The sequence below is a fragment of the Arvicola amphibius genome, chromosome 2 (genome assembly GCF_903992535.2).
Source record: "Arvicola amphibius chromosome 2, mArvAmp1.2, whole genome shotgun sequence".
Lineage (NCBI taxonomy): Eukaryota > Metazoa > Chordata > Mammalia > Rodentia > Cricetidae > Arvicola > Arvicola amphibius.
In genome coordinates this window covers 75,375,482-75,393,327 of record NC_052048.2, presented here as the reverse complement: position 1 = coordinate 75,393,327, position 17,846 = coordinate 75,375,482, and the positions used below count along the sequence as shown (strand labels likewise).

Here is a 17,846-nt window from a genome sequence, read left to right as displayed (position 1 = left end):
TCCCCAAGTCCCTCAAGGAACATTTATCAGGCTAGAATTCTGTTCTGGACACTCACCAGATCAGGATGAGGAAGCTTTTTAGTGAAGATTCTCATTGACCCCTGGAAAACATCAGTCACAATAGCTGTCAAACAAAAAGCAAAATACAAAGTTTGTGAAACCAGAAAGCATGTCAAGAACATATCCCAACTTCTAAATTTCTGGTATAAACCAGAACAGTGTAAGACTCAAGCTCTTCTTAAGCACAGAAGCTTCACCTTGTAACATATATCATTGTACTTACATAATTATTTTCCTAAGTAATTACATTATATCTCCTCCACACGACATTCTTTATCCATTGGGCTGGGTCATGAAAGGGGAAAAATGTGAGTTTGAAAAGAATAACTTAAAAACATAATCATTTTAAAAAGAAAGATCCTTAGAGATGACTGAGCAGCTAAGGACACTTGTTGCTCTTGCAGAGAGAACTCAGGTTTGATTCCCAGCATCCACATGGTAGCTCACAACCATTCCAGAGGCTCCAATACGATCTTCTGACCTCTGAGGGAACCAGGCACACACATGGTGCACATAGCAAAAGGTAGGCAAAACACCGAGACAAATAAAATAAATAAATCTTTTTTTTTAAAATATCAGTCAGAACTGGACATAGAACTGGGTGTGGTAGCTCACACCTATAATTCTAGCACTTGGGAGGTGGAGGCAGGAGGATCAAGAGTTCAAATCCAACTTTAGCCACATGAGATCCTACCTCAAAACAATGAAAACAAAAATAGGTAAAAAGGGAAATGGCTTGGTCAGTAGAGAGCCTTCCATCAGGTATGAAGAAGACCTGAGTTTGATCCCTAGATGGGTAAGGCCCATCTCACCTCTAATCTCAGCACTGGCCTTCACAGGTGTATGTATGTATATACACACTCACACACACACACACACAGAGAGAGAGAGAGAGAGAGAGAGAGAGAGAGAGAGAGAGAGAGAGAGAGAGAGAGAGAGAGAGAGAGAGAGAGAGAGAGAGAGAGAGAGAGAGAGAGAGAGCCTCAAAAGTAACTTAGTCGGGGCTGGAGAGATGGCTCAGCGGTTAAGAGCATTGACTGCTCTTCCAAAGGTCTTGAGTTCAATTCCCAGCAACCACATGGTGGCTCACAACCATCTGTAATGGGGTCTGGTGCCCTCTTCTGGCCTTTAGGCATACATGCAGAGAGAATATTGTATACATAATAAATAAATAAATATTAAAAAAAAAAAAAAGCAAAAAAAAAAAAAAAAAAAAAGCAACTTAGTCAAGGTATTTCTGCCCTCAAAAGGCTGTAACCTATACTGAACAAGAGAGAGAAATGACTAAGATGGTCAACAAGAACAAAACCAAGACAAAGACTCAAAGCAGGGGCTGGAGAGATGGCTCAGAGGTTAAGAGCATTGCCTGCTCTTCCAAAGGTCCTGAGTTCAATTCCCAGCAACCACATGGTGGCTCATAACCATCTGTAATGGGGTCTGGTGCCCTCTTCTGGCCTGCAGGCATACACACAGACAGAATATTGTATACAAAATAAATAAATAAATAAATAAATATTTTTAGAAAAAGACTCAAAGCACACAGGGTCACAGAATCCCAGCGGAACATAAGTTAGAGACCTGAGAGAATGAGCTTGGCTGAATTTACCTCGCAGACAGGGCAGAGCTACCTAGACTAAGAACCCAACTCCATCACCCAGCAGAGCCATCATAACCCAGAAGACAAGAGCTGGGTGTGGAGGGGCACTTATTCTCAGGCAGTGAAGAAGGAAGATTAGGAATTTGAGGCTAGCCCAGGCTACAAGGCAAGACCTGATCTCAAAACAAACAACACATACACAACCACACAATCAATCAAATAAAAAAGAAGACAAACAGCAGGGCATGGCGTTGACAGGTCTTTAATCCCAGCACTTGGCAGAGGCAGGCAGATCTCTGTGATTTCAAGGCCAGCCTGGTCTACAAAGCAAGTTCCAGGACAACCAGGAATGTTATAAAGAAAAACCCTGTCTTGAAATACAAAAACAAAAAAGAAAGCTACACTGCATTATGTCTCTAGAATGACTCACCTGACTCTGCAGTCTATAAGCTACAAAGTATAACTGGAATTCAAATTAAACAAGAGAAGCTGAGGGTCAGAGGGACGTTTAGTTTAGTTTTGTGCCTACAAGCAGAGCCACTTTTCAGTCTGCTCTACCATTCAGCTCAGTCCTTCAACAGCTCTAGCACTAGAGGAATCTAAGAATCTAGAACACGATGCTCCCACTCTCCATTCCAAACTGGGTCAGAATTTCTAGAGCATAATTATACCTATTTCTGATTTGTAAAAAAATGCTTTGGCCAATATGTGGTGGTGTTTGTCTTTAATTCCAGCACTTGGGAGGCAGAGACAGGTGATCTGTGTGAGTCTGAGGTCAGTCTGGTCTACCCAGTCGGTTCCAGGACAGCCAGCCAGAGCCACATATAAACTCTGTCTCAAAAACAACAGCAAAACCAAGCTCTGACTTGTTCTAGAGAGATGGTCTAGCAGTTAAGAACACATACTGCTCTCGCAGAAGACTGAGTTCAGTTCCTAGGACCCACTTCAGATGGCTCACAACCACCTGTCACTCCAATCCCTGGGCTTCTGACAGGCTCTGATCATCGAATGCTTCTGTACACGTGTGGTGCACACACACTCATGCAGGCACATTAAATAAATAAACATTTTAATCTGAGTAAAATGACACATGCTTGTAATCCTAACATTTGGAGGTGAAGGAGCTTTAATTGATACCCAAAACAATATCAATTAATGGAGCAGAGTGCTATTTCAATAAATATATAGTACAATAATGGCCAGGTGAGGCTAATTGGCATGTTCATCTCTAAACATTTATCATTCCCTGTGCTCAAAACATTCAAAATCCTCTCTAGAAGCTCTACTGAGATACACAGTTAGTGGATGTCAACCACTTTTACCAACTGTGCCAAAGAACACTGAAAGCTCCTCCTCCTGCTAACTTCTCTGTCTGAAAGCCCTTAGCCCTAGGCCTCTGGTAACCAGGATTCTACTCTCGGCCTCTGGAAGTTCACTTCTGGAGGGACAAGACACAGCCATGTCTCTGTCTGTCTTACTTCACTTAACCCCAGTATCTTCCAGGCATTTCTGCTTAAAAACTACTGGGGCCAGGCAGGCAAGGCAGTATATATTTGTAATCTCAGTATAAGAGAGGCTGAGTTAGGAGGATCACAAATTCCAACCCAGCCTGGGCTAGGCAGCAAGAACATATTACAAAGACTTAAAAAAAAAAAATAAAGATAAAACAACAACGAAACAACCAGGAAAAAAAAATAAACTGAGAATATAACCATATTCTAATAAAAAAAAAAAACAGGGCAAGATCAATTCAGGTCTAGCACAGCCTAATGGCACATGCCTGTAATCCCAACTTCTGGGGTGGAAGCAGAAGAACCATGCAGTCTGAGTCATTTCAGTACAGAGGAAACTGAGACAGAAAGAACCTGAGCTCCAGGCCAGCCGGGGGTCCAGCAAGACTTTGTCTCAAAATGGAAGAAGCAGTATAAGTATAAATGTTTTTCTAGAAAAAAAGCAAAAACAAAGAAAATGAGGCTCTCTTTGGACAAGCAGCACGACTTACTCTTCTTCTTCTTCTTGGTGCCGCCCAGAGCCGAGTGCAGAGCATTCAGAAACCAAGACAGGAAGTCAACTCCATCCCCTGGGAACAAAGGGAGAGAGAACATGCTGAAGCTCAGAGGCAGGAAAGGAACCCAACCATGTACTGGCTGGTTCTCCTCACGCACCCCATCTTGTGCATCCTCCTCTACCTAACAACAAACACCCGCACTCCTCAAGGTCAAGCTTACTTTTTTTTTAATACTTTTTTTTTTAAATTTATTATGTATACAGTGTTCTGTCTGCAGGTATGCCTGCAGGTTAGGAGAGGGTGCCAGACCTTACTACACATAGTTGTGAGCCACCTTGTGATTGTTGGGAATTGAACTCAGGACCTCTGGATGAACAAGCAGGGCTCTTAACCACTGAGCCATCTCTCTAGTCCCCCAAGCTTACTCTTTAGTCTTCTCTTTCTCTCAAGGTATTTTGATCTACAGTTGGACCCTGTCACTTCCATCTCAGAATGTACTTCACCACCCAGTGATGATAATAATGAATGACGGCCCTGTAACATCCATACCTTCAGAGTGGCTCTGACTTCCTTCCTCACTTCCCTATCTTAAAGACTTATCTTTCAGGAAGGTGACTTAAAGTGCTATTTCCAAGAAAGCATCCACACACAATGCAAAGCAAAGGATTCTGGGAACAAGCAACATTCCTGGCCCATGATAAGAGTGCCTAAGAAGAAACTAGGTGCCTACCTCCCAAGTATGTCTGAGATAATGGCTACTGTCTTACCAGATGTCTGTCTCCATTCACTTCCCCTCTGTTCATCTAGTTAAAATTTATAAGGCTATGTATTCTTCTTTAACTTCATCTCCCTGATTCCAAAGGCCTGACAGCTCTACAAAATTACTTTCCTAGATTCACACACACAATGCTTTATTTAATTACAAATGACCAAAGCAAGAACTTGTCTATGCACCCACATCAACTGATAATGCCCAGACACTGGGGTCTCAGACACTGGGGTAACTACTTAACTGACAATGCAAACCATGACTATGGAGGAGGAAACAAGGGAAGCTCACTCTTGGGGCTCAGGCTTTTCTGCAGCTCTAACCGTCATGCTTTAGCTCTGCAAAGGTGTCAAAACTGAAGGAAAGGCTAACAGAGAAAACCACCCATGGTACACAAAATAAATTTCTCTATAAAAAATATCATATCTTGTTGTAGCCCTGACATAAAAACAAAAGAAAGCTCATTGCTTAGGCAGAGGATCTGAGTTCAGTTTCCAGCCTCTGCAATGGATGGCTCACAACTACCTGTACTCCAGTCTCCAGCTTTAGGGAATCCAACAGCCTCTTCTAGAATCCAGGAACACCTGCACATTTAAATATATACACATACATATTCACACACATACTCCATGGGCACCTACACACACACACACACACACACACACACACACACTTAAAAATAAATCTTAAGGGCTGGAGAGAGGGCTCAGTGGTTAAGAGCACTGCCTGCTCCTCCAACAATCCTGAGTTCAATTCCCAGCAACCACATGGTGGCTCACAACCATCTGTAATGAGATCTGGTGCCCTCTTCTGGCCTGCAGATAGAATACTGAGAATACTGTATACATAATAAATAAATCTTAAAAAAAAATCTTAAAAATCAAAAAAAAAATTGAGACCTCACAGAGTTGGTGCAGAAACCAAGTAATTTTATGAATCTGGATGCTGGATATGTGAAGCTTCATCTAGCACAGGAGGTGGCTGTCCCCTGTTCAGAAGAGTAAGTGTTACTACTGGCCTGTTGCAAACTATGAAACTCCATGCTCAAATGTCTTTGCAACTTCTGCTCATTTGGAAATAAATCATGGGGTTCTGGTCAACATACACTATCTATTCCCAAGTGTATCTTACTCTCTGTTGCCCGAGTCTCAGCTCCTCATCTACTTACCTTATCATCTCCTAGTTAGTACTCTTCTCCTAAGTCCCTGAGAATCTGAAAGGCACTACTACACAACCATGGTGGCACATGCCTTTATTTCTAGCATGTAGGATGCAGAGGTAAGTGGATCTCTGTGCCCGTCTGGTCTACATGGCAAGTTCCCAGACAGCTAGGGCTCAGTAGGAACCTGTCTATTTAAAAAAAAAAAAAAAAAAAAAAAAAAGTATTGTGGGGCTGGAGAGATGGCTCAGCGGTTAAGAGCACTAGCTGTTCTTCCAAAGGTCCTGAGTTCAATTCCCAGCAACCACATGGTGGTTTACAACCATCTGTGATAAGATCTGGTGCCCTCTTCTGGCCCTGCAGACAGAACACTGTAAACATAATAAATCTTAAAAGAAAGAAAAAAAGAAAAAGAAAAAAAGAAAGAAAAAGGTATTGTGAGTAGAGGTGGCAGGAGAGATGGCTCAGTAGTTTATAGTACTTGTTATTCTTTCAGAGGACCTGGGTTTAATTTCCAGCACCCACATGGCAGTTAACAACTGTCTGTAACTCCACTTCAAGGGGATCTGACAACCTTTTGTGGCCTCCTCCGGTACCAGGCATGCATGTGGTATGCAGACATACACATAAAGGCAAAACACTTACACACATAAAATAATAAAAAAAAATTTAAAAACCAAGCCACTGACCTTTCTCTCTGTGTAATTTATTCCTCAATCAGAATAATGGGATTTTATTTTGGTTTGGGATTTTTGAGAAAAGACATCATGTAGCTAAAGATGGTTTTGAACTCCTATCTCCACCTCACAGGTGCTGGGATTATACGCATGGACTACCATGCCCAGGTCAGAATAGTGTGTGTGTGTGTGTGTGTGTGTGTGTGTGTGTGTGTGTGTGTTTGTGTGTGTGTGTTTGCACGCGTGTCCTACTGTCCCGGAACTCACTCTGTAGACCAGGCTGGCCTCGAAATCAAGAGATCCGCCTGTCTCTGCCTCCCAGTGCTAGGATTAATGGCGTGTGCCACCGCCCCCCCCCATGGAACTGTTGTCACACTTTGGCAAGTGCCAACTGATTTTCAACCTTAAGATAAAACCCAGTCTCCTTACAAAGACACAGAAACTGGGAAATCCCCTTTCCTAACTACCACCCTGGTTCTCCACTGACCCTGGGATCCAAGATGTGACTACTTACTCTCTGTGCCAGACACATTTGAGCATCCCAAACTATACTGGAACCCCATGCCTGCCTAGCCATGCCTATCACCAACCCACCTCCTCCTCTACCTAGCACTCAGGACTCTACCCATATGTTTACCTGGGTCTCTGCTCCATGAGTTGGAGAGGCTGCTTTTTCTCATCACAGCACTTAACATCCTCTAATTACTTCCTATACAATTACCTTTTCTGTTAGCCTGGCATTTCCTGGAAGAAAACGATCATATACCTCAACCTGTAGCTCTAACACTCAGGAAGGAAAGTAGAGGACAACCCAGCATGGGGAAAGCAAAGACAGGCAGAATTCAAATACTCTCTGTGAGTTTGGGGTGAGCGCCAGGCCAGTCAGGGCTACAGAGTGAGACCTTATCTCAAAACCAAGAGTACAGGATGAACAAATGGATGCAATGTGGTACTGCATAAGACCCAGCTACTAAGATTAACCGGAGACTTCACTCAGCAGCAGTTAGAACTAGGCTGAGAGATGAGAAAGAGTGGAAAACTTCCCTGAGTACCCAACAGGGGACACAACAAATGAGCAGCACAAGCAGCAGCTACTTAACAACAAGGCTTGCCTAGGATCTCCCATAAGCAATACCATTATTCTGACAAATACAACAGATTTTTGTATTCTCTCTTTGAGAATACAGCTACAGTCTCTTCGATCCCCTACACAAATCTCTTTGGACCCACTGATCAGAAAAGAATGAAGACCCTAACCCCCTATCCAGAGACAGTCCCTTCATGTCCTATCAGGATTCACTGACAAGTGGAAATAAATGTGTTCACCGGCTCTGAGATGCCCCTGAAATGCGGTCCTCAAGTCAGAGAGATGTGGGTGATTTGTCTCTCACCTTGTTTGGTGATCTGAAAAGTCTTCTTGCTGCAAAGGACAACAGCCTGAAGCATCTCATGAGGAGAAACATGTGCCTTGAAGTTTCGGGGGTTCCAGAGCTTTCTCATCAGCTCTCCAAAACGCTGGACCAATAAAAACATAATATCCCCTGGAGGGCGCTTGATGTTCTTATAATTGTCTTCCTCCAGGAAGTAATTCCGAAGAGGAGGAACATTAGACAGAGCCTGGAAATCAAGCATTCCAGTTAGCACAAATCCCTTTGCAGGACCACTTAGGACCAGGCTGTTTCAGCTAACATTCAGATAAAGCCTGTGACAGGACTAGGATAGCCTTCAAACATCCAAAAGAAACTGACTCTAGGGACTGGTAAGGTGGCTCAGAGGGTAAGAGCGCTGGCTGCTCTTCCTGGCTGTTCTTCCAGAGGTTGAGTTCAATTCCCAGCAACCATGTACTGGCTCACAACCATCTACAATGAGATCTAATGCCCTCTTCTGGTCTTCAGGCATACATGCAGGCAGAACACTATACATAATAAACAAATAAATCTTTAAAAAAAAAAAAGAAGGAAGGAAGGAAGGAAGGAAGGAAGGAAGGAAGGAAGGAAGGAAGGAAGGAAAGAACAAACAAACTGACCCTCAGAAAATGCTGCCAGAGCTCAGAGAAATGTCCTTCACTGAGTCACACAAAATAAAGGCTGACAAACACTTAGTGAATGTACACAATATGAAGGACTTGAAAAGTCAAGCAGAGACTCAGGTCTGCAATCCCAGTACCTGGGGGGCTGAGGCAGAAGAACTACAAGTTTGAAGCCAGCCTGGACTATGTATGAAGACAGCCTGGACTATGTAGGGAGTAGCCTAGGCTACAGAGCAAGACCCTAGTTTAAAAAAAAAAAAAAAAGATAAAATAAATTAAAAAAAGCACACACACAGAGCAACCGAACAAATAAACAAAAAACCAAGCAAAATCAAAAGTCTTCAAAGAGTATTCAGAGCTAGGGAGATGGCTCAGCGGTTTAGAGTGCATCCTGATCTTGCAGAGGACCCCAGGACCCACGTCTGGCAGCTCAGAACCACTTGCAACTCCAGCTCCAAGGTGTCCAACACCTTCCTCTGGACTCCACAAGTACCTGCATTCATACATACACATACACGGTACATACATATACACAGAAAGGAAGGAAGAGTCAGGTGGAGGTGGTGCATGCCTTTAATCCCACCACTCCAGAGGCAGAAACAGGTGATCTCTGTGAGTTCAAGACCAGCCTGGTCTACAGAGCGAGTTCTAGGACAGGCTCCAAAGCTACAGAGATATAGAGAAACCCTGTCTCAAATAAATATATAAATAAATGAATGAATGAATGAATATTTTTTAAAAAGAGGAAGAAAGGAGGGAGCAAGAGAGAAAAAGAAATAGAACCCACCACAGTGGTTCATTCTGGCATTGCCTAGCAACAGAGTCCACTGCCTTTCAAAATCTGGAAACTGCAGGAACCATAAACCTAGAAGCTGAAAAATCCCTCAGCATGTGGTAGCCGCCCCTTGGCCAGAAAGGAGTGTGCTGCTGGCTGCAGAGCAAATGCTCAGGTAGAGTCCTCAGACAGACCTGGGGTCTGGGACCTTCCAACTGTACTCTCTAAGAAAGTGTTAACTTCTTGGCGGCTTCCAGCTACTCTCCCCTCCCCATTGTTCTTTCTTGAGCATACCTGCAACACTGCATTTGCATAGTCGTTGGCTTTTATGTTGTTCAGTCCCACGATCCCTGGCAGGTAAGTGGTACCATCATATGCCCGGGACAATTTGGCTTGCTTGTCCAAGTTTGCAATTTGCTGCTTTGTGAAAGTAGGCTTCAACACATACTGCCAAGCAAAAAGAACACACAGGTTGTTGTAAACAGGGTTCACAAGGTATATCCAGAAAATAAAAATTCCCTGGTCACGAATGCCCCACTATATACCCTAAGGCTCAGCCACCAGGGATGAAGACCAAGGTAGGGAATATGTCCCCCACAGAGCTCATCTGCAAGGGGCTTTGTGACTAATCCTGAATCACTGAATTCCACGTCTGTCTTTACTCCTACAGTCTGGTCAACTCCATGATCAATGGCTGCCAGAACCCCAGGATCCTCAGGACTATGAAGACAGCAGGAGCCCAAGTCTCCAGTGGGGTATCCTGTGTACCTAGTTCAAGAGTGGAGCACCTTCTTCCCTGCCAGGCTTCCAAGGCTCCCAGGGCTGTGAAGGCAGGACAGAATCTTCCTGGTCACAGAATCATCATCATGAACTTAGTTTGAAACTTGAATTTATTCTACTTTTTCACTTTCTCTAGCAGGGCCCTTCCCAGAGTTCCTTGGGACAGCCCACAAAACAACGTGCCCGACACCAGCAACCTGGAACACATACTGTGATGTCCTCCAGTGAGGAATCGATGATCTCATAGTTGTCAGGAAGGCAGTAAAACTTGAGAGTGTGGAGGTTGAGGAAGACATGGTGGCTGAACTGGACGCTGTGAATATAGGCATGAGACTTCAAGCCCCGGCCTGTGGGAAAGGGGGAAGGGCTGTCAGAGAAAGGCCTAAAAGGCACAGATCAAGTTTGCTCCTGCCTCATTACTTTGTGCAAAACATGTTAAAAGCAAAAACAAAGTAAGTCCTATGCCATCCATGAAATTAATCCCCACATAAACTTCTCTCACAAAGAGAACCAGAAAGAACACTAAGACTTAAGTTAGAGAAATTAGTTTCAACATAAAAGTATACATGTAGATCGGGCGGTGGTGGCACATGTCTTTAATCCCAACATTCGGGAGGCAGAGATTGGAGGATCTCAGTGAGTTCGAGGCCAGCCTGGTCTACAGAGTGAGTTCCAGGACAGGCTCCAAAGCTACAAAGAAACCCTGTCTCAAAAAAAAAAAAAACAAAACAAAAAACAAACAAACAAAAGTGTATATATATATATATATATATATATACACACACACACACACACACATACACACACACACACACACTAACTTCATATGTATCAGAAACTAGGAGTATTGAAAAATATGTTATTTAATATATAAAAACATAAATACACACACACAGATATACCTATCCTGAGGCTGCCTTCCCATCAGCTGTCTTCAGCTCCCACCTGCACCCATGTCCGCTGTCCTTGCTACATCCCTTTATGTTTGTTATTGCTTAGCAGTACTAAGAGTTTTGCACACATTAGGCAATACTCCAGCACTAGTCTACTGTTGTGAAAGTTTCCTTAGTTTATGCTGTGGGATATTTGTTTAAGGATGCAAAGATATGTTGCATTCTTTAGTGTTGCATTTAACTATGTAAAGCTGTGTTACTTTGCCTTCCTAAAACACCTGACTGATCTAATAAAGAGTTGAATGGTTAATAGTTAGGCAGGAAAGAGGGAGAGGTGGGGTTGCCAGGCAGAGAGAATAATAAATAGGAGGGAAAATCTAGGCTTGAGTGAAGCAAAGAACAAGGAGGAGTGAGAATAGAAGAGGAGAATGCCAGGGGCCAACCACCCAGTCACACAACTAGTCACGGAGTAAGAAGGGAAGAAAGACATAGAATAAAGAAGGGTGAGAGACAGAGAGACAGAGACAAAGAGAGAAAAGAAAAGAAAGCCCAAAGGCAAAATATAATGGGATAATTTAACTTAGAAAAGCTAGCTAGAAAAAGCAAAGCTAAGGCTGGGTATTCATAAGTAAGAATAAGTCTCCATGTATTTATTTGGGAGCAGGGTGGCAGGCCCACAGAGTTAAAAAAAAAAAAAGAAAAAGAAAAAGAAAAAGAAAAACCAACTACAGGCTACCCTGCCAATCTTGCTAAATTGACTAAGCTGTCTCCAAACTTCCACCTTCCAATCCCCTAGCTCAGGTTCCTGAGAAGCTGGGACAACGTCTGCACCCCTCCCAGCACTCCTCTTTTTAGTATCACTCTCCTGCAGCACGTTCAAATGCAGAGGAGCCGAACACGCACTTCTAATCCCAGCAGAAGCAAGCACAGCTCTGTGTTCGAGGCCAGCCTGGTGTACAGAGTGAATTCCAGGACAGTCAGGGCTGTTATGCAGAGAAAGAGAAACACTGTCTCAAAAAGCAAAACAAAAACAAACCAACAGCCGGGCGGTGGTGGCGCACGCCTTTAATCCCAGCACTCGGGAGGCAGAGGCAGGCGAATCTCTGTGAGTTCGAGGCCAGCCTGGTCTACAAGAGCTAGTTCCAGGACAGGCTCTAAAAAAGCTGCACAGTAACCCTGTCTCGAAAAACCAAAAAAAAAAAAAAAAAAAAAAAAAAAAAAGAAAAAAAAGTTAGAAACAAACAAACAAACAAATGAAAACAAAGCATAAGGACACATGTGTATGAAGGAGCGTATGAGACCCCCATCATTTCATATTCTAACCTAAAACATTAAAAATAAAGGCTGAGCGGACTCCTTTAATCCCAGCACTCAGGAGGCAGAGGCAGGTGGATCTCTGTGAGTTTGAGACCAGCTGGTCTTCAGGGTTAGTTCCAGGAAAGTTGGAGCTACAGACACACACACACAAAATGTGTCTCGAAAAACCATGAAAAACAAAAAGGGTGCTTGCTTTGGAAGCACATATACTAAAATTGGAAGGATACAGAGAAGATTAGCATGGCCCCTGCACAAGGATGACATGCAAATTCGTGCAGCCTTCCATATTTAAAAAAAAAAAAGGCTGGGCATGGTAACACACACCTGTGATCCTAGCATTAGGGAGATGAAGACAGGAGAGTCAAGACCCTGTCTGAAAATATACACAACACACACACACACACACACACACGACTCTTTGGGGAGCTGGCAAGATGGTTCAGTAGGTAAGGGCATCTGCCACCAAGCCTAATGACCTGAGTTTAATTTAATCCTTGGAACCCACATGGCGAAAAGACAACCAATTCCCACAAGCCGTCCACTGACTTCCACACATGCCCACAAATATCCACACTGGTATATAAAACTAACCTTAAAATGTAATATATTTTCAGGAATTGACTTTGGAGACAGGCAGGATGACAACACCTACAATCCCAGCACTCAGATGACCAGAGACAGGGGACCTCAAGCCAGTCAAGCCAATACAGTGAGTTCTAGGTCAATCAGGGCTACATACTTAAGTATTGTCTCAAATATGAAAGGTGAAGAAAAACTGACCTTCATGTATTTCACTAACCTCTGTCCTTATTTTTATTCATTGCTATACAGTCTAGCAGAAATCATTAATGAAGGATTTGCTGATTGTTTTATCTGTCAACCTTGATCTCACATAAGCTCCCTACAAAAGCAAAAAAATGTGGCTTCTCTTTTTTTTACTTCCCCAGTATACTATGTACATGCATACTACTTGTTGGTCTAAATGAGTTAAAATAATACATTTTCAGAAAGAACTAAATAAGTATTCTCAGGAGATGATGACAGGGTACCTGCAAAACCCAGCACGAGAAAGCCTAGGGCAGGAGGCTCAAGTTCAAGGTAAGCCTGGCCTACATACTCAGACCCCACCTCAAAACAGCAAAGATATAAATGCAGAAAACATTAGACTCAGAAACCCAGGACCTTACCCAGGCAGCTCAGTGGTAGAACACTTGCCTAGGACATCTGAGAACCTAGGTTCACTGTCCAGTGCCAAAAGGAAGGAAAAGAGGGTGGAGGGAAAAGAAAGAAACTTAGAAGCTCAGTGCCAGGAGACCTAGGACTAACTCTTTCTCCCTTTCAGATGTGCTCAACTCTGATCAAGGAGAAAACCTCCAGTTTCCTGGGAAGAAAGACAGAAACTATTAAACATGGTTCCCAACAATAACTTACTTTCCACAAAAAAAGGAAAAAAAATAAGACAGCTTCACAGTTTAACGCATTTATCATTCATGCCATTTATTTACCTTGAAAGTACTTGCCACACACCAGACAGGCGTAGGCATTGATATGCGAGAGGGAGATAGAGCAGAGTTTCTCAAAGTCGAAGTCCAGCACACTCCTGAGAGACAGAACACAGGAACAATGAACAGGGATGAGGCAGTGGTGGCTCTCCATGCCACAATGCCACACACATCCTTAAGAGAATGTATTAACATAAAACCACATATCCAGCACTCCCCCAGAGCAGGCTCAAAGTGTCTGCATCAAACACAAATGCCCACAACACACTTTTTCATTAGATTCATCCAACTGTGGATCAATATTTGGAAAAAACAAAAGTTACATCTTCACTAAACATATACAGACATTTTCCCCTTTGGCATTATTCCCTAAATGACTATTTTGCATAGCACTTGACACTATATTTGGGATTAGTAATCTCAGACAATTTAAAGTAACAGGAGGATGTGCAGTGAACATATGTAACTATATAAATATTGAATATATGTAATATATCCAACAGCCAGATTTTGGCATGTATCAGGGAGTCTTGGTCCCACTCCCCCCATGGATATGAGACAACCTTTTCATAGAGGCCCAACTCCTCTAATTCTGGCACCTGGAAGACTGAGTCAGAAAGACTGCAAGTCCCAGATCGTCATTGACTATAGAGTAAGATATCAAAAACAAAGACCCTTCCATTATATTCAAATTCTTTGCAGGAAAAACAACAAAGAGGACTAAGTAAGAGTCCAACAGCACTGAGAGAGTGAGGACATAAAGTGTAAACACGTCCTCTGAGAGACAAGAAATTCTGCCAGGCATGGTGGCACATACCTTTAATTCTAGCATTTGTGAGGCAGACGCAGGTGGATGTCTGTGAGTCTGAGGCCAGCCCAGTATGCACATTGCACTCCAAGCCAGTTGGGGCTACACAGTGAGACCTTAGCTCAAAAATAAATAAAAACTTTATCTTTGTTTAAAAGAGAAAAAACAAAAAACAAAAACAGCCAGGCAATGGTGGTGCACACCTTTAATCCCAGCACTTGGGAGGCAGAGACAGGTGGATATCTGTGAGTTTGAGGCTAACCTGGTCTAGAAAGCCAGTTCCAGGACAGCCAGGGCTGTAACCCAGAGAAGCACTATCTCAATAAACAAACAAACAAACAAACAAACAAATAAATAAATAAATAAATGATGGAGGAGGATCATCTATGTGTTACTTTCATTGGTTAATAAAGAGACTGCCTTGGCCTTTTAATAGGGCAGAAAATTAGGTAGGTGGAGTAGACAGAACAGAATGCTGGGAAGAAGGGAAGTGAGGCAGTCACCATGACTCTCCTCTCCGAGACAGACGCAGGTTAGGATCTTTCCTGGTAAGCCACCACCTTGTGGTGCTACACAGATTACTAAATATGGGTTAAAGCAAGATGTAAGAATTAGCCAATAAGAGGCTAAAGCTAATAGGCCAAGCAGTGTTTAAATGAATACAATTTGTGTGTTGTTATTTCGGGTGTAAAGCTAGCCATGCATGAGCTGGGTGGGACAAAAGACAGGCCTGCTCGCCTCCTCACTACAAATAAATAAATGGTAAAAAGTGGTTGGGGGATTCTGCTGAATGGCAGAGCACTTGCCCAGCAAACACAGGACCCTAGCACACACACACACCAAAAAAAAAATTAAGAAAAAAATCCACGAGAGAGAGAGAGAGACAGAGATGAGGGAACAAGCACCTGAAGAAGTTTGGACACCTACAACTAGACCTGGCCATTAAAACAAAAGCAGTAAGTGTGACTGCTCAACATTAAAGGAACAAAAAGTCTTTTATGTCCACTGAATCCACAACTGTGAGAGAGATTTAATAGTAAATATTAATAGTTGTACTGCTGAGGGATCAGTTAGCCACAAATGGTCATTGATAACTAAGTTTTAAATTTAGTTCCTGGACTGAAATATAGCTCAGTGGTAAAGCATGTCCAGCATGAGAGGCCTGGATTTGATTTCAAGTATGATAGAGAAACTAAAAAATCAGTGCTTCAACTGCTAAGGCCATATTTCAAATCCTCAAGAGTCGTGTGTAGCCTGTACATCCTATAAAGGACAACACTTACGAAAAGCAATTACTGATGGGCTTGGTGGGGCACACCTGCAACCCCAGGACTGAGCAGCTGAGGTGGGGGATCGAGAATTCAGTGTCAGCCTGGGCATATTATCAGAACCTTGTCTCAAACAAAACAAAACAAAACAAACAGCATTTTAAATGCAATTCTGTATTGTGGAGAATTCTACTGGACAGCACTATCTTAGAAGATAGGCTGTAGACAACTAGAAATCAAAGAAAATACAAGATAAGGGGACTCTCTCTGCTATACACAAAAACCACATTTGGGGCCTGGAGAGAAGGCTCAGCAGTTAGGAGCAACGGCTGCAGACAACTGGAGTTCAGTGCCCAGCACTGACACCCTCTTCTGGTCTCCACAGGCACTTGCACACACATGATACACACTAACTTGTGAAAGAACACACACAGCTAAATCTTGAAGAAACAGAAGTCTTGGCAACTTCTTCGAGAAGCCCACACCCATGCTCTTAGGTGTGTCTTGCCTTCTTGTGAGTACTTCTTTCCCTTAACCCTGTGCTTAAGTCGATATTAAAATTTCTTCAAAGTGCCTCAGTAACAGAGAAAATAATTATATTTTGTTTAATGAATCTTGAAAATCTAGAATAGCACCTGATAAGTGGTGTGGATTCAATAAGTATTTCAGTATGCTACTGTAACTTCAGGTACACATGTATCCCTGAGTTACAAATTAGAAATTCAGAATCAGATAAAAGCTTTTACTGTGTATGGATGTTGACTCGACAGGTAATGGTGACACATGTCTTTAATCCCAGCACTCCAGAGACGGAGAGGCAGGTAGATGTCTGAGTTCCAGAGTAGCCTGGTCTACAGACTGAGTTCTAGGACAGCCAGAGATACACAACAAACAAACAAACTTTGCCACTCTGAAGAGACAAAATGGAAGAACATGGCAAGAAGCACAATTTTTGAGGCCAAAAGGCTTTAAATGAGGAAAATTTGAATGAACTGTTCACTGCTCAAAATTTTTACCATATTCTGCATATAAAAACCCACTGATTTTGACTGTATGGTCCTGGGATTAAACCCTGGGCCTCTGACAGGCCAGCCCAAGTGCTCCACTGCTGAGCTATATCCCCAAGCCTTTCCTCATCCTTTCTATCGCTGACCTGTTAATGGTATCCAGATATGGGCAGTGACGACTCCTCCGGTCCTCTGAATCCACTCGGCCATTCTTTGCTGAGAAGAAAGAGATCACAGACTTTAAAATGGAAAACTTGTGCTGGGATGTAACTCAGTGGAAGAGCACTTAACTAGTAAGGGCAGGATTTGCTCTTCCACAGCAACATAAACGGAGAACAGAAGACTACTCAAATCACAAGCACATTGTGTTTTGTTTGTTTCTGTTTCCCATGGAAATGGGAAAATCTGACCAACTAAGATTAGGAAAAGCTTTTACTTTTCTTGTAGTGACAACATTCTAAAAAGGTACAAACTAAGAGTAGATCTATAACATCTATAACCAACAAAAGATTAATCCATGTATTACATAAAGAAATCCAGGCAAGCAAGATGGCTTAGTAAAGGAACTTGCCACCAAGCCTAGCTGCCTGAATTCAATCCCTGGAACCTACAAGGTAGGAAGGGAGAACTGACTGCCACAAGTTGTCCTCTGACCTCTACATGTACACCATGGTACATGCGTACACACATATAAATAAATGTACCAAACCTTTTGTTTTTCACCATGTATGATAGTGTACACCATTAAACCTAGCCCTTGAATAACACAATCTATAGAATAATCCAATCTCTCTCCTAAGGCTGTTGACTGTATCAACATCACTGACAAGACAATATAGAAGTCCTACAACCTCTGCAAAACCCAGAAGAACTGTCTCCAAACTAACTAATACAAAGTCAGTACTTTAATCGGGTGCACAGAGATCTTGACTGAACGGGCTTATTCCAGATATAGGAATTCTGCAAAAGCTGGAGAGAGGAACATCTGTAAATTTATTTGCAGAGCACTTGACCCACGTGCGCTATTCGATAAAAGGGAGCTGTGATGTATCGAGACAACGTGAAGATTAGAATTGTCTTCATCTGAAAACAGTCCTGTCTGGACTCAACCTCGGGCAGGGAAGCACAGAAAGTAAGGGAAAGTAAAAGGCAGGCGGAAAATGGGCATCTCAGAGCTCAGTACAGGAACCTAAGGTC

General features: G+C 42.8%; 1 protein-coding gene and 1 non-coding gene across 3 annotated transcripts in view; one reads left to right on the top strand and one right to left on the bottom strand.

The window, feature by feature from the left end:
* The window catches only part of Usp39 (ubiquitin specific peptidase 39), a 31,459-nt gene that overhangs the window by 12,389 nt on the left and 1,224 nt on the right, over positions 1 to 17,846 (bottom strand). For both annotated transcript variants that reach the window (XM_038319904.1, XM_038319903.1), the window contains exons 2-8: positions 16,796 to 16,865; positions 13,570 to 13,664; positions 10,065 to 10,201; positions 9,369 to 9,521; positions 7,662 to 7,887; positions 3,660 to 3,737; positions 57 to 124 (exon numbers count right to left, since the gene is read on the bottom strand). In XM_038319904.1, coding sequence (XP_038175832.1) covers positions 57 to 124; positions 3,660 to 3,737; positions 7,662 to 7,887; positions 9,369 to 9,521; positions 10,065 to 10,201; positions 13,570 to 13,664; positions 16,796 to 16,865 — 827 coding nt within the window. The remainder of the gene's footprint in view (positions 1 to 56; positions 125 to 3,659; positions 3,738 to 7,661; positions 7,888 to 9,368; positions 9,522 to 10,064; positions 10,202 to 13,569; positions 13,665 to 16,795; positions 16,866 to 17,846) is intronic.
* On the top strand, positions 12,250 to 12,356 carry LOC119808622. The gene has a single exon (XR_005284531.1). It is a non-coding gene; the product is annotated as a U6 spliceosomal RNA (small nuclear RNA).